General features: G+C 47.5%; 1 protein-coding gene across 1 annotated transcript; it reads right to left on the bottom strand.

Moving 5' to 3' along the window:
• Positions 1 to 1,142: 1,142 nt before the first annotated feature.
• Positions 1,143 to 16,726, bottom strand: GIPC3 (GIPC PDZ domain containing family member 3; the record flags this gene model as incomplete). Its single annotated transcript, XM_081320193.1, has 6 exons — positions 1,143 to 1,291; positions 2,515 to 2,596; positions 3,015 to 3,127; positions 13,384 to 13,564; positions 15,068 to 15,253; positions 16,421 to 16,726. 6 exons carry the CDS (start codon positions 16,724 to 16,726, stop codon positions 1,143 to 1,145), a joined length of 1,017 nt encoding a protein of 338 aa, XP_081176319.1.
• Positions 16,727 to 17,380: the final 654 nt, after the last annotated feature.

Below are 17,380 nucleotides of genomic sequence, written 5' to 3'. Positions count from 1 at the left end.
AAGGTAAAGGTTCCCCCGCACATGCGTGCTAATCGTTTCCGACTCTAGGGGCCGGTGCTCATCTCCATTTCAAAGCCAAAGAGCCAGCGCTTGTTTCAACCTTGATAATTTTAAGACCTGTGGACTTCAGCTCCCAGAATTCTTCAGTCAGCTTGCTGGTTGGGGAATTCTGAGAGTTGAAGTCCACAGGTCTTAAAGTTGCCAAGGCTGAGAAACACTGTAGCTCAAAAGGCTGAGAAGTTAAAGGTAAAGGTAAAAGGTAAAGGTTCCCCTGCACATGCGTGCTAGTCGTTTCCAACTCTAGGGGCCGGTGCTCATCTCCGTTTCAAAGCCGAAGAGCCAGTGCTTGTCCGAGGACGTCTCCGTGGTCATGTGGCCGGCATGACTAGACGCCAAAGGTGCACGGAACGCTGTTACCTTCCCACCGGAGTGGTCCCTATTTTTCTACTTGCATTTTTACGTTCTTTCGAACTGCTAGGTTGGCAGAAGCTGGGATGAGTAACAGGCGCTCACTCTGTTACGCGGCACTCGGGATTCGACCCGCCAGACTGCCGACCTTCTGATCGACAAGCTCAGCATCCTAACCCACTGAGCCACCGCGTCCCTACCCACCCTAAACAAAAGTCTAAAACCCACCTTTAACAGAAGCCTGAAAACACCCACCTTTAACAGAAGCCTGAACTGAAAGTGTGGTGGGTTGCCAGGAACAAGTGTCTTTCGTAGCATAGTAATTGCAGAATTACCTATTCTGCAATTATGACAAGGGCATCTTAAATTTCTTAACCAAAGAAGGTGCCATCCTGGCCTGTTAACCTGGACCTACAATGTAGCAATTGTATTTTGGAATACTACTGGAAGAATATCAAGTATAGATGCTAACTAAAAGTAATCGCCCCAAATGGTAGTATCTCTCTGTTCACTGCATGCAGGTAAGTTCCTTCAACCCCAATAGGAGAGCATGTGGTCATTGGTGCTACTGTTTGAAGTCACCCATGGAAATTATGCAAATGTGTCATCCTTGAGCTAGAGGTTATAATTCTGGATGGAAATCCCAGATGTGAGTGCAAGATACAGAGAATGCCAGAGTAGAGAAAGGAAAAAAGGAAACAGCCTTCATTGCCCAACCGATCTCCTGAAACTACTCAAGAGATTTCCCTGCTCTTGCAAACTGCAGTCCACACCTCTGAGACAAACTCTTCTGGGAAGGTAAATTCACCCAGGAGCAAATCCAGTCCACGAGCAAAGTCTTCAGGGCTCTGGCATTCTTTGGTGATCTCCACCATGCTCGATGCTGTGGAAAGTGGGCCTGAGGTTAGGACTCAGCACTGGGATAAAACATAATTCGGAGCAAAGAGATATTTGGACATCTTCTGGGTGCATTCATAAAAAGGCTGCTAGGGAGGGCCTGGCCTGTGGTGGGACACCCAATTGAAGACAAAGTGTACTCTAGGACAGAGGTCCCCAACCTTTTGGGCACCAGGGACCAGTTCCGTGGAGAGAGGTTTTTCTGCAGACTGGAGATTATGTGGTTTTGTGTGCTGCCTCATCTTGTGGATGGGGCTTTGCTTGTTTGTGCGGACCAGTTGCTGGCATGCCACAGCCCAGTACCGGTCCATGGACTGGGGCTTGGGGGCTCCTGCTCTAGGATATTGTTCAGCATCTCAGTGAGAACCCATGGAGCCCACAGGCCCGCCTGCAAATAAATACGAAGGCTGAACTCCAAATCTTCCTCCTTCCGTTATGTATTCAAGATGGACAGTGATTAATATTTATATGTTACTTATATGTAAGGGTGTAGCTCTATACATATGTTGTACATATATGTTTAAATGTGTGTTGTATGTGTACACTTTGAGAGCAAGCAACAAAATCTGGTTTTTAATGTGTGCCGTTGTGCCCACAATAAAAAATGACAATAAAGGTTATCTAATCTGAAAAAAAAATCTAATTGTGGCATGCTCGCTACCCACTTAATTCAATAGTTAGCCAGGATCCTTGTCTAATTATTAATTTAATCAAGAAGCCTGATGGATACCAATCTAGTGGGCGGTCCACCAGTTCCACCTCCTTAATGGAGGAGATTGGAGGCACATGGGTGTCCAAAGGTGCCACATTATCTACCTCTACGATCATTTTTAGACAAAATTAAGGGAAGGCCAATCATAATCTAAAGAACACTTTCTAGGACAGTTCTCTTTATCTCTCTTCGTTAGCTTCATTTCACATGCAATCATGTACGAATTGTCTTGCTGTATCAAACTGAAAATCCATCTTCCTCAATAGTCATCCAGATTCAGCACCCTTCTCTACAGCAGTGTTTCTCAACCTTGGCAACTTTAAGATATAGTGGACTTCAACTCCCAGAATTCCCTAGCCAGCAATATGATTCCCCAAATCCACAATCTGAGGTAGGTGTCTCCTAATCTGGAGGTTCCACCCAGGAAATAGTGAGGCAAGGTGAAAGGAATCTTCACTTTTTTTTTTCAACCATATCATGCATCATTCCCTACTCACCCAATTCGAGATCACGAATACCCATGTAGCTTTCCAATAAGTCATCCATTTTTTCAGCAGCTTCCTCCTCAAACTCACTTGGCTGTAAACAGAAGAACAAAGGAGATCAAATGGAGCTGAAATGCCAGTGTTGACAGGAAATTCTAATAGTGTTTCTCAGCCTTGGTGACTTTCAGATGTGTGGACTTCAACTTCCAGAATTCTCCAGACAGACAAGATGATTGGGGAATTTTGGGAGCTGAAGTGCATCCGTCTTCAAACTGCCAAGGATAAGAAACATTGGGCTGCACAGAAGCACAGAAGCTATGAAATTTGGTGCTTTCTCATGACCTTTCAGAGGCCTCTCCTGCTACAGCTGGCTAGGCACCTAACAGTCATTTTCTTGAGGTTAGCCCTGAGACAATCGGCTCACTTCCAATCAGCCACCAAGTTTCTTATATTCAGTACGATGAGAATATGGGCCCTTGGTTAATCCAATCCCTGTCCCAGAGCATACTCACTGCCTGCTCTATGGTGGCAGTGCCCGTTGCACGCAGCCGTAGTGTCTCCCTTCCGCTGCCTATTTTCCCCTCACTTGAGTTCTTGCTGCTTCGTGTCCTCTGGCCGATCATATCTACAGAGGGGAGGAGAAAAGAAGATCAAGAAGTCAACATCAAACAGTGGACATAACAGAAGATGTCTAAGCACAACAAAACTCTTCAACGGAATGAAAAGGTTACAGAATTCGCTTTTTTTTTGCTAGAACCCCATGAAGTTCATAAACAAGTGTGTAAAATAGAAAATAGGGGTGGAATAAAAAATGGCATGGAGACTAGAGGCAGTTGATTATTACACCTTGTAAGGCATCTACTAAGAGAGGAATGCCATTCCTTTGGGCCACTGGCCATATCTGGAATTTGGGGAGCATGTTATGGACACACTCACAAAAGACCAGCTATGGGATGCAGCCACCCACATGTCATTTGCTAAGAAGACTTCTGAGATTTATGAGGTGATGCTATCATACACGTATGTTTTAGGCCAGGGGTAGGCAACCTTGGCTCTTTTGTGACTCATGGACTTCAACTCCCAAAATTCCATGCTGGCTCAGGAATTCTGGGAGTTGAAGTCCACGAGTCATAAAAGAGCCGAGGTTGCCTACCCCTGTTTTTGGGTAACACTTTGGTAGCATGCTTATCTCCCCTTTAATTTTTTTAAAAAATTAAACACCTCTTTAAAAAATTAAAATTAAGTAGGGCAGAGAACCATGTCAAGGATCGAGAAATCAGAATGACAGTCATAGGCAGTTCTCAAGCCCTTAAACAAAACTTCAAAGGGTAGGATTATTGGGTCAAACAGAATTAATGACCGACGATAGGAAATGACAGATGACGATGATGATGATGATGATGATAAGGTGGGACCACAATATAGACAAAGTAATAGAAAAGAAGCTAAAGTGCTCTGGAATTCAAACAGACAAGAACCTGCTATATACTGTCTTTTCCCGAAAAAAAAATTTTTTGCCTCCAAAAAGGGCACTAGGTCTTATTTTGGGGGGGGGGTGTTTTTTCCACTCACCTCTGGCACCAACAGTCCCACCCAGCCGGCCCATGTCTGTGGCTGAAGGAGCAGCTTCATTCTGCAGCTCAGAATGGAGCTCCGGCCTGCATTTCACAGTCAAAGGCCTTTCCAGAAGGCCACTGCAGCCGAGAACCGAGTTATGAATTGAATCCATAGCTTGGTTCTTGGCTGAAGAGGCCTTCTGGAAAGGCCTCTGGCTGGGAAATGCAGGCCTGGGAATGCCGCAGAAGAAGTGGGCCAGCAAGGAGAGGCCTGGCTGCAAGGTAAGAGGGTGAAGAGCATATGGGGGCAGCTCCACACCCCCCACCCTAGCTTGATTTTTAGGTGTGTCCCTCGCCCCAAGACAAGGGCTTTATTTTGGGGGTAGGTCTTATATTAGGCCCAACCCCAAAAATCAAGCTAGGGCTTATTTTCAGAGTAAGCCTTACTTTCAGGGAAACACAGTAATACTCCAGACTTAACAATTATTGATTAAAAAAAGACAAAACAATCTGGAGAATGGCTGTGGCAGTACCTAGAGATAGTAGAAGAGAAGAGAAAAAACTGGAAAAATTCATAAAATTCAAAGACTGGCAAATTTTATTTTTATTTATTTTTTATTTTTATTTTATTGGATTTATATACCGCCCTTTCCCAAAGGACTCAGGGCGGTTTACAGGGTATTTAAAACAAAGATCAATACAAACGTTAAAAACAATTAAAAAGATTAAATCAAATCCCTAAAAAATAAAAACCCCAATTAAAATTCTCAGCCTGGGCCGGAAAGCTCAAAGAGCCAGGTCTTCAGGTCCCGGCGAAATGAGCGAAGGTTGGGGGCAGTCCTAAGCTCCGCGGGCAGCTGGTTCCAGAGGGCAGGCGCACACACAGAGAAGGCCCTCCCCCTGGGTGTTATCCGGCGGCAATCTTTTACCGGCGGCACCCTGAGAAGACCCTCCCTGTGGGAGCGCACTGGACGAAGGGACCTTGATGCTGGCAGCAGGTGTTCCCTCAGATATCCTGGACCCAAGCCATGTAGGGCTTTATAGGTCATCACCAGCACCTTGAATCTCACCCGGAGGGCAACCGGAAGCCAATGCAGCTCGCGGAGTAGAGGTGTTACATGGGAGTATCAGGAAACCCCCATCACAACTCGCCCGGCCGCATTCTGCACCAGCTGAAGCCTCCGAGTGGTCCTCAAGGGCAGCCCCATGTAGAGAGCATTGCAGTAGTCTAAACGGGAGGTCACGAGCGCATGAGTGACTGTGCGTAGGGCATCTCGGTCCAGGTAGGGTCGCAACTGGCGCACCAGGCGAACCTGTGCAAAAGCCTCCCTGGTCACGGCTCATATATGGTCTTCAAAATTGAGCCGTGAATCCAGGAGGATGCCCAGGTTGCGAGCCATATCAACGGGGGGGTAACACCTCACGCCCCATCGTTAAAGGTGGAATAATCTGGTTAACCCGAGATGCCGATACGCACAGCCACTCAGTCTTGGCAGGATTGAGACGAAGCCTGTTTCTCCCCATCCAGACCTGGACCGCCTCCAGGCAACGGGACATCACGGCGAGGGCATCGCTGGGTTGGTTCGGGGTGGAGAAAAAAAGTTGGGTATCATCAGCGTACTGATGATACCCCACCCCGAAACCACGAATGATCTCACCCAGCGGCTTCATATAGATGTTGAACAGGAGGGGCGAGAGAACCGACCCCTGAGGAACTCCACAAACAAGAGGCCTCAGGGTGGATCTCTGCCCTCCCGTCAACACCGACTGCGAGCGGCCCAGGAGATAGGAGGAGAACCACCGTAAAACGGTGCCTCCCACTCCCAACCCCCTGAGACGCCGCAGTAGGATACCATGGTCGATGGTATCAAAAGCCACTGAGAGATCTAATAGGACTAGGACAGAGGAACAACCCCTGTCCCGAGCCCTCCAGAGATCATTCACCAGCACGACCAATGCCGTCTCCGTGCTGTGTCCGGGCCTGAAACCCGATTGGTACAGGTCCAGATAATCAGTTTCCTCCAGGAACAGAGGAAGCTGATGCGCCACCACACTCTCAACAACCTTCGCCAAAAAGCGAAGGTTGGAGACTGGACGATAGTTATTTAAAACAGCCGGGTCCAGGACAGGCTTTTTGAGGAGGGGTCTCACCACCATCAAGGCGGTGGGGAAGACACCCTCCTTCAAAGAAGCAGTTATTACTGCCTGGAACCAGCCTCGTGTCCCCTCCCGGGCCACATAAACCAGCCAGGAGGGGCACGGATCCAACAAACAGGTGGTGGAGCTCAGCCTCCCCATGATCCTCTCCACATCATCAGGGGAAACAGGATCGAACTCAGTCCAGATAACATGCTCAAGACCGTCCGATTCCTCCACGTCAGACTCCGCCCAGTCAGAGTCCAAGCCGGTCCGGATCTGAGCAATTTGGTCCGTCAGATGATGACCAAACTCCTCGGCCCGTCCCTGTAAGGGATCCTCCCTCACCTCCTGGTTAAGAAGGGAGCGAGTCACCCTAAACAGGGCGGCCGGGCGATTATCTGCGGATGCGATGAGGGCAGCAAAGTAATTAGCCCTCGCCATCCTCATCGCAGCAAGATAAGACCTTATAAAGGTTCTTAGCTGCAATCGGTCAGATTCGGAACGGCTGGCCCTCCAACCGCTCTCTAGACCCCGTCTCCGACGCTTCATCTCCCAGAGCTCTGCAGAAAACCATGGAGCCCAACGGGATCTGCGCCGGGTCACAGTTGAGTGCCTCAGTGGCCGCCTTTTCCCAGGCATCAACCAAGGCATCAACTGGGCTGTGAGTGAGGGCGATGGGTATAGACCCAAGCGCCATCTGGAACCGTTCAGGGTCCATTAGGTGCCTGGGGTGGAACCATCTGGTCGGTTCCGCAGCCCAGCGGCGGGGGGTGGCATAACGGAAGACCAGCCGCAGGAGATGATGGTCGGACCATGACAGGGAAGCAACGACCGGTGAACCCTCTCCCAAATCATCCAACCACTGTCCACACAGGAACACCATGTCGAGAGTGTGACACATGAGTCGGGCCTTGAATTACCTGGGTCAGGTCCATGGCCGTCATGGAAGCCATGAACTCCCGGGCTAACTCCGACGACCCTCCCAGGGAAGGCAGGTTGAAGTCACCCAGCACTATAAGCCTGGGGAACTCCACCGCCAACCCTGAGAGGGTGTCGAGCAGCTCGGGCAGAGCTGTTGCCACACAGCTGCGTGCCAGGTATATGAGCAACAAGCCCGTCTGAACCCGAGGACCACATCTCAGGAGGAGGGACTCACTCCCGCCAATCTGGACAATGGTGGTCTCCCGCAGAAATAAAGTCTCCCTGATAACCACCGCCACCCCACCACCCCTACCCTGAGCCCATGGCCGGTGTAGCACATGGAAACCTGGAGGGCATAACTCGATCAGAGGGACCCCTCCCTCCGAGCCCAACCAGGTTTCCGTAATGCATGCCAGATCCACACGTTCCTCCTCGATCAGGTCACGAATGAGGGGAGCCTTATTAACAACGGATCTGGCATTAAGGTAAACCAGCCTGAGCTCAGACACCTTATCACCCTCACCCCCGGGCAAAAGGGTGCTAACCGGAGGGTCGGAGCGCATCACCGCTCGCAAGCAGCGGGGGCGCGATTCCAGATGTCGATACGACCCTCCGTGCACACACCTGCTGCCATTCCCTATCATCGTGGGGATTTGAAACCCCACCCCAACACATCCAGAACCAGCAGCCTCTACCCCAAACCCCATCCCGCCGGGACCACAAACCGGCCCAGACTGAGTGCTGGTTAACAATTCCCTCCCCACCCTCACCCTCCCTAACCTTTTAAAATAACCAGCTAAAAAGTAAATCAGAGGCCTCTTAATACGTCTCCGCTCGAGGCCCCTATCTAAGCCCAAGCACCTCTCAGGGTCCCAACAATTGGGCCCGTCATTAAGGGAAGCGTAGAAAAGGGCGGCAGGTCGAACCCAGGAGGAAGAAACCCCCGTGAGGGCATACAAATCGGCTCCAGAGTAATACAGGTAATACAGTAATACATACAATAGTAAAAATGTCCGCATAGGGTTGATGTTAATAATGGGTGGATCGATGATATTGATGATATTAAGTCCGGTAGGTGTACCACAGTCCATCGGTCCAGCTCAGCTCTCACCTGAGGTGGTGCTCAGAAAAAGAAACCCCAACCGTCCTCTCACTACAGCTGAGGAGTCCAGCCTGTCATGGACAAAGTAAGGAATCCCGGGGTAAAACCTACCCCAACTGGTCTCCCACACCAGTGGGGCGGTTGATGACCAATCCAAGACCGTCCTCCCACCACGGTCCAGACCCAGGTCCAATCCGGAATATTGATGGGAAGCACTAACCCCCAACTGGGCATTAAAGCGTAACCATGGCCGATCTTCGGGCCATAGTAGTGCCTGCCAACCAGCACAAGGAGAAGGGCCAAGCCCCGGCCGATCTTCAGGCCGCCGGCCATTAATGCCATTCCGGGGGGCAAAAACATCCCCCCCTACAAACACAATATAACGGCATCCAGGCATCTACCAGCAAATCCACGGCAGTAGGACAAAACCACGGCCAATTTCCAGGCCGGGAAGCCACCGCCACCATTCGGGGGGAGAGGGAATGTTTTCGCGCCGCCGAAAACAGCACCTGCCAGCTGATGTAAAACCAAACTCCAAATCAAATCCCCGGCTCGTCCAATCATCGCCACTGCCCCTCCGACAAGCGGGGGGTATCCACGGCGAGAAAAACAGCAGAGGGAGCCTGTAGAACAAAGCCCTGGCCGATTTCCAGGCCAGGAAGCCACCGCCGCCATTCGGGGGGAGAGGGAGGGCTCTGCGCCGCCGAAAATAGCGCCTGCCAGCTGATATGAGTCCCAAACTCCAAACCAAGTCCCCGGCTTGTTCGATCATCACCGTCGCCCCTCCGACAAGCGGGGAGTGTCCACGGCGAGAAAAGCAGCAAAGGGAGCCTGTAGTAAATGGAGAGAGCCTGCAGCAACTTCAATAACCATCTGGAAGTCCCGGATAACAAGGCCTGACCATGAACAATCTCCAGGCCGGTAGGCAGACGCCGCTATCCAAAGGGGGAGGGAAAGCTCAGTGCCACCGAAAGCAGCGCCTGGCAGAATGTCTCTGTATCCAACTCCCCCTTAAAACGGTCTACCGTGTCATGCCTCGGTCGGGCCTCCCCAACCGACCCATGTAAAGCGCACGGAGCTCAGACTGCAGCCGCCGCCATCTTGGGCAAAAAAAAACTGTGGCAAAAGAAAGCAAAAATAGAATCAATAGTGAAAGGCACCTTGGATGCCATCCCAAAACATCTGGAGCACCACTTGAACGCCACCAGTATTGACGAAATCAGCATCAGTCAATTTCAAATGGCTGCTTTACTTGGAACAGTTTATATGCTATAAGATACCTTTAACACCATTGAATCGCAACATCTGTCTATCCCAGGTCTTTGGAAAGAACTAAATAGATGGACAAAATGTAAAATCCAGTTTAAACATCTGGCTGACTAGGTGATGTGCAATGACTTGAATTTTTAAAGTGCCATTTTTGAAAGTTAGCAAATTGTATCAAGTCATTGTGTCGCATTTTACAGAAGGATTAGTCTGAGGATCAGTAGGGTGTTTCGGAAAGCACTCTGAGCTGGACCATCCATTGGGGAGGTCAAAAAAGTCAAGATGGCCTTTACAACTGTGTGACTGAAGTCCTTTTGTAGGTGTGACACGTGTAAAAAAGGAATGGGGCTTCAACCACACAGTCGCAGCAACTGTTTTGACTTTTTATATCCTGCCTGGACACCTTTTGCTCTGAGTTATTCAATCCTTTCCTCCCTTAAAAGGAAAAAAATGCAGAAAAAAATTAAGGAGAAATCTGAAGGGATTCCAAATTGAGCGTGGAGGTATCAGGAGGACACAATATTCCCCTGTGAAATAGTTGAAATAAGGTTGGACAATTGCACAGCAGGAGATTTCTATGAAGCACCCATAACCATCTTAATGATACAAATAGTCCTCAATTTACAACCATAATTAAGCCCAACAGGCAGTTGTTAAATGAGTTTTTGCCCCTGTTTATCACCTTTATTGCCACAGTTAAGCAAACCACTGCTTCACAGTTAAGTGAATCAAGTCATTGTTAAACAAATCTAGCTTCCTTCTTTGACTTTGATGCCGGGAGCCAACTGGGAAGGTTATAAATAGTGATCATGTGATCCTAGCTCAGTGCAACTGTCATAACAGCATGGCAGTTGCCAAGTGCCTGAATTTTGATCACAGGACCATGGCGATGTTGCAACAGTTGTAAGTGTGAAAAACAGTCATAAATCAATCATCTATGAAGATTCTCAGACATCCATGTGATAGATGTCCCAAAAATGCTTTTTTCACGAGGCAACTGGACTTTCTTGTTTTATTTTGAAGACGTTTCGCTTCTCATCCAAGAAGCTGAAGAAGCTGCTTGGATGAGAAGCAAAATGTCTTCAAAGAAAAAATAAGAAAGTCCAGTTGCCTCATGAAAAAAGCATCTTTGGGACAGTCATAAATCACTTTATTCAGTGTCATTGTGACTTCAAACGATTACTAAACAAATAGTTTTAAGTCAAGGACTATCTGTGCATATTTCCCTCACGGAAATGGACAACTTCTAACCATACAGCTCTGAGCATCCTGCACTATGGACCACGCTGGCTATGACTGCTGGAAGCTGTTATCTGCCCTCATACGAGGAGCACAGATTCCCATGCCAACCTCTTTTTAGCAGCCTAAATTAGAAAGGAAAACAAGAGAGTTTGTTTTGGTTTTTTTGCTTGTCGCAATCAACTTCAACCTAGAATCAGTCTGAGATCCCAAACCATATTTTTAACCAAAGCTGATTAAATTAACTACATGGCTCTAACAATCCTTGTTTAAAAGCCCAATATGCAATCTGGGAATTGTTCTCATCCGTGACATTCTTTCAAAATGGCCGGTCAAACTGTTCTGCTTATTATTATTTCAGTAAGGTTACAATATACATCAGCTGCTCCTAAGGAAAGATCAGCTCCTTGGGGAGCTGGTAATATTTAGAATTTCCGTAAGACAGCAACCTTGCTTTCCAGACTGCAAGAAGGATGATTTTCTAACCCTGATCTGACTTCCTGCTTGATATAAATAAAAGGAAGAGAAAGGAAGGGAGGAAGATATGAAAACCAGGGAAAAACAAGAAAGAAACCACGAGAGGCTTTAACCAAGACTGGATTTTTATAACCTAATCTAAGGCTGTTAAACAATTTTAAGCAAAACCAAAGCTTAAAAGAACACACAAATAAAGGAGAAAACAATCCTGAACAGCAACAATCAAAGCAGCAAATAAAATGAAGACTAAAGCAAAAAAAAAATGTATTTCCTGCCTCAAATAATTAAACAACAAACAAACAATGCAAGTATCAATTCTTTGGGGAACCTTTTCATAGTCTTGGTGCCCCTGTAGAGAAGACTCTGTCCCTTGCTTTCACCAATTTATCCACTGTTGAGGATGGGCTATAGCAAAAGACCTCTGAAATAGATCTTAAATTACAGCAAGATTAACATGGGAAAAAGGGACTATTCAGATATTTAAAACAGTTTGGATTCTATAGATAAGAACCAGCATTATGAACTGAGCCCAAAGGAAAATGGCAACCACTACAACTGGCATTTTGTTTAAATTTGAGACAGAATTGCTGATGAAGTAAGATGAGTACAGGTAGTCCTCGACTTACAACCATTCATTTAGTGACCGTTTGAAGTTACAGCAGCACAGAAAAGAGTGACTTATGACGGTTTTCATACTTACGACCATTGCAACATCCCCATGGTCCATGGTCATTGATCAAAATTCAGATGCTTGGCAACTGACTCGTATTTATGATGGTTGCTGCGTCCCGGGGTCATGTGGTCCCCTTTTGCAACTTTCTGATAAGCAAAGTCAATGGAGAAGCCAGATTCATTTAGCACCCAGGTTACTAACTTAACCGCTGCAGTGATTCACTTAACAACTGTGATAAGCAAGGTTGTAAAATGGGGCAAAACTCACTTAACAAGTGTCTCACTTAGCAACCTAAATTTTGGACTCAGCTGTAGTCATACGTGAAGGGCTACCTGCAAAACAGGTAGTCTTTCTATCTATAGAGACTGTGGATTCTCCAACTCTGAAGGTTTTTAAGAAAACATTTCATAAGAGATTTGATTGGTTTTCCTGCAGGTTGCAGAGGGTTGGACTAGATCAGGGGTAGGCAACCTTGACTCTTTTATGACTTGTGGACTTCAACTCCCAGAATTCCTGAGCCAGCGTGGCTCAGCTTGGAAAGCTCTCCCTTTCCCCTCAGCGTGGCTGGCTCAGGAATTCTGGGAGTTGAAGTCCACGAGTCATAAAGCGGCCTAGGCCTAGGCCAGGGGTAGGCAGCCTTGGCTCTTTTATGACTCGTGGACTTCAACTCCCAGAATTCCTGAGCCAGCATAGCTCAGCTTGGAAACCTCTCCCTTTCCCCTCAGCATAGCTGGCTTAGGAATTCTGGGAGTTGAAGTCCACAAATCATAAAAGAGCCAAGGTTGCCTACCCCTGGACTAGATGATCCTTGTGGTCCTTTCCAAATCTACAGTTTTATTATTCCATATTTCATTCTGTATAACTCTTCCAAACCTTCACCTTCATCTTCTAAACCTGTCAGCCCAGCTGATCAGCAAGAGTACAAGATGAAGCACCCCTGATCATGATTACAATCCCTCCTTTATGGCTTGTGACATCCATTGGCCTCTTTCTGAACACGAAAGAGATGTTCAGGTTTAGTGCTCTTTTGAAAGAGTGTTAAACCCATGTCCAAAAGAACCTGGAGAAAGGCTGCAGATATGGAGGAGGGTATAAAAAGGGGCTGAAGCCTCTCTGTACCTCAGTTCTACTGGGCAATTTTACAGGTGACTAAACCTGTGTTCAACGAACCCATCAACACTGGGATCAACCATGCATTAAAGAGAAGGATTAGTAATTATTTTTCTTGCTGTCAGGAATGCTCAGCAGGAAGGAAAAAGCAGGAAGAAGGAAAAAGTCCTTAGCTTTTAAAGACAACACTCAGCTCTCATCAATGAAGCAGAAAAGAGCTAGATCATCAGAAGAGAAAAAACAATACTTTATGCATTTGATTTTGCTGGCTCAAGAACTATTGGAGGGCACTTTAAAGTGACTGACTGGCTGTTCCTCAGTGATGCCGGGCTGCGTTGCTAGGCCCACGGTGGGACTCTGCAGTCCTGCCTCTCCTCAGTGCTCAGATATCCACTCACCAAAAGCTCGTTTAGGCTGCACCAAGCGCAAAGTAAATGGCTGTGCCTGGGGCATCTCGCGCAACATCTTGGCAACTTCGTAGTGGCGGCATCCAACAATGGTATGGTCGTTAATGGCTTCAATGCTGTCCCCAACAGAGACCGTTGGAATGCGGTTTATTATGCTACCTTCCTTAATACGCTATAAAATGGGGAAGTAGAAAAGGGAAAGATTAGAAAGAGAAAAATCCTATCTAAGGCCTAATGACCTTAACTGATCTTGAAAAGTGAGGTAGGTAGGAGCAGCATTTTTTCTCAGCTTTAGCAACTTGTAGATGTCTGGACTTCAACTCCCAGAATTCCTCAGTGAGCATGCTAACTGAGGAATTCTGGGAGTTGAAGTTCAGATATCTTCAAGTTGCTAAGGTTGAGAAACACTGGTGACAGGATGTGGTAAAAATGTCAAAATGGCAGCTGCCGCAGCACAATCAAACTTCCACCTATTTTTTTAAACAGGCAAAGTTTTGAGAGCTCTGGCGTAAGGGAGATTGGCATAACCTATTTCATGGAGAGAATAGGATTGGAGCAAGTTGTGGAAACCATCTATACCAGTTTGGACTGTTTAGAGCAGGGCTTTTCAACCTTTTCGCCCACTGTACCACTTTTAGGATATGGCAACATCCGAGTACCACCAGTCGCCTAGCAAGGTGTCAAAAACTTGATGACAAAAAGAAAAAAAGTGATGAAGTACATGTAGTCCTTGACTTACAACAGTTTGCTGAGTGACTGTTCGAAGTTACAATGGCACTGAAAAAAGTGCCCCCCAAGCCACAGGTGAGCAAGACACCTGCCTGCCTGCCCAGCGGCGCTCTTTCTCCTGTCTGAGGTTTTCATTGTTGTGAGCATTTCTGTTGAGGATTGGCAGGGGGGGTGGGATGGGGTGGGGGTGTTTGGTTTTTATTCCCCGTCTGCTGGGTGGTTGCAGCAGGTTTTGGTCACTTCACATGACCCTGGGACACTGACCGTCATAAATATGAATCAGTTGCCAAGCATCTGGATGTAAATCACCCTGGAGATGCTGCAACATTCCAGCTGATCGGCGCTTCTTCTGGGCTCAGCAGAAGCTCCAGGATCAGCGCTGAGCTCCAGCTGGAGCCTGGCGCTGATCCTGGTGCTTCCGCTGAGCCCTGATAGCCCTGAAGAAGCGCTGATCCTGGTGCTTCTGCTGAGCCCTGACAGCCCTGCAGCTCCAGCCATCTCTCGCTTAGGCTTGTGCGGTGCTGCCACCGGTTCAGCTCATTCCCCTCCCCCACTACCACTTTTCTAGGATGGTCACGTATCACCTGCCAGGTGCCAATGTACCACAGGTGGTACCCGTACCACTGGTTGAAAAGCCCTGGTTTAGAGGACAGGTACGATAAATGCAACATGAATAACTGAGAGGAAAATGGGGACAGAACCTAATGGGCACAAGCTGAAAATGGATTTTACTGACATGGTGAATCTTCTGGAATAATTTATTTATTAGATTTGTGTGCTGCCCATCGTGTCTATTTCATCCAGTCCCCATAAAAATCGCCTCATGTTGTCATGTTTTCAGTTATTATTCCTCCTTGCCAACACTGAGAAACACTGGCCCTGCAGATAGAAGCATAGCTATTGAAAATCACCATGTCACTCTTTTACCCTATTCCCGAAGACCTACCTTGATGAAAGCATAGCCAGCTCCATTATCGGTGATAGTAAGTCCCAGAGCATTCTCTGTTTTGGTGACTTCCACCTCCTTGGTATCACCGCGGACATGAGCGAAAATGAAATCCTCCAAACCAATCTGGCCGCCCAGCAGTTTCTGCATATCTACCTTGTGGGTGTTCAAAGTGCAGAACAGGATCTGGAGAGATGTGCAAATGCATTTATATGTTATACTCAGAAAAGGTCTCTGTGGAAGAAGTCAAAAGGTCAGAAAAGCCTTTTGGAGGGCAAAGCCCAGGGCTTTTTTTGTCGTAGAACGCTCAGAACGGAGTTCCGGCACCTTTTTTGGATGGAACCTTGTAGGGTAGGCAAGGCGGGTTGTATGATATGTGTGAGTTCCAGCACCTTTTTCTTTTACAAAAAAAGGACTGGCAAAGCCTTTTGGAGCCCTCTTATTGCTCTTGCTTTTAGAAGGAGAAATGGTAAGATTAACGTGGGGAGGAAAAGATGGGAGTTCTTACAGACATCTTCACCCTGGACTGGAAAAGACAGACAGACAGACACACACACACCCCACGTATAAACAAAACTACATTTGAGGATATTCTTCCCTAGTAATGCTTGTCTCCATCCTTCTGCCTGTCTCCCATCTTCTCCCGCTGTAGACTGTAAGCCTTGTGTGAACTGAGCTTTCATGGGCCCAAACAGCTCCCCTGTCGCATTGCTACCCCCTCTGTGTCTGCTTCCAGACACAGTGAAAGCTCTTCAGTTGCCCCTTCATGCCTTCTCATCTCCAATCCCTCTTTGGTCCTGGAACCTGATAATTAACCCTTTGTATTTCCTCTTCCTGTTCTGTTATCCTGAGCTATTTCATGGTCTTTTTCCCTTGGCCTCTTTGTTCTTTGTTATGTGTGATACTGGAGCTTTTTTCCCACAATATCTACACAATAAATACCTCTCTCTTTGGACAAGATGCTAAGCTTTTCATTTTGTCACTGTATATTCTTAATGGGATGCTTGCTGCATCAGCACACATTTCTGTGGTCCTTCCTTCCTTCCTTCCTTCCTTCCTTCCTTCCTTCCTTCCTTCCTTCCTTCCTTCCTTCCTTCTCCCTCTTCCATTTTTCTTCCTTCCTTTCTCCCCCCTTCTTTTCCTCCCTCTCTCCCTCCCAGTAAAAAATTAACATAGACTACAGTACAGTAACACTGAACATCTAACTACCCATCATAGGCATTTGAACCTGGCATCCTTGCCTAATGCTTTGGTAAATCTTTTCAGTGCCAAGGATCAGGTACTTGGCTGAAAGTCTGAGAGCCCGGCCGTTTCCTTCAATGCTTCCAGCACCCTAAGTGGCCCCACCCTTACCTCTGTTGAGGAGATGTCGAAGACCTCTGCAATTTTGGCATAGAGCTCCTTAACATTGGTGAACCCCTCAATCTTGGCAGTGGGGCTCCCGTGAGCCAGCTGAGTGTGGAAGATGAGCCGAGGCCGGACCCGGGGCAGGGGTGGTCCTGGAGCTGCGCTGTTCTGGCTGGGAGCAGCTCTTCCCCGTTCTGCAGGTGGCTGAGAGCCTCCAAACTCCTGGGCCACACCGTTTTCCATGGGGGACCCCTTCTGCTGGCCTGTGTTGTCTTTCTTGCACTGCTTTCCAGACTTCCGTAGCATTGACATGCCAGGTGTTTGAACAATGGGGACGATGGCCTCGATTAAATTATTGATGCTGCAGGTGGAACAGCAAAACCGTAAGGCGATCCCAGCTTTGGTAAGCTACTTGGAAACCCGATCTCCCACCTTCCAGTGTACAGTTCAGTTTGGTGAGCTGCACCTGTTCCTGAAAATGCCACTGCCGAGCCACAGGAGACACACATGCAGGAAGCTACAGGAGAAAAATGCCCGATCTGGCAACCTGAATCACACGAACGTGCAAACTATTTCTGTCTCTAGGTGTTTGCAGATGCTATTAGTTTCTCTAGGGAATGCAGATGTTTTGCTGGTATACCTGGAGCACATGAGGCCCAGTTGCTGACTTCTTTTATTTATGAAAAACAATTTGTGCCTGATTTTCTCAGAGACTGTTAAAATGTCTATGTTGTTTTTGCATTACAGGTAGCCCTTGACTTACAACCGGCTGCTTAGCAACTATTCAAAATTAGACAGACACCTCGCACGCCCCCCTTAAAAAGCTAAGTATGACCCAGTTCTGATGGCTGGACCTCTCCTGTGGCCATATGACCAGTTTTGAGCAACTGATAACTGGCCCTCATTTATGACTGTTTGCAGCATCCTGCAGTCACTTTACCATGGTTTACAACCTTTTAACCGAAA

The sequence above is a fragment of the Vipera berus genome, assembly GCF_964194415.1.
Source record: "Vipera berus genome assembly, chromosome: 1".
NCBI lineage: Eukaryota > Metazoa > Chordata > Lepidosauria > Squamata > Viperidae > Vipera > Vipera berus.
The sequence above is the reverse complement of the archived record's forward strand: the minus strand, read 5'-3'. Positions and strand labels throughout refer to the sequence as shown.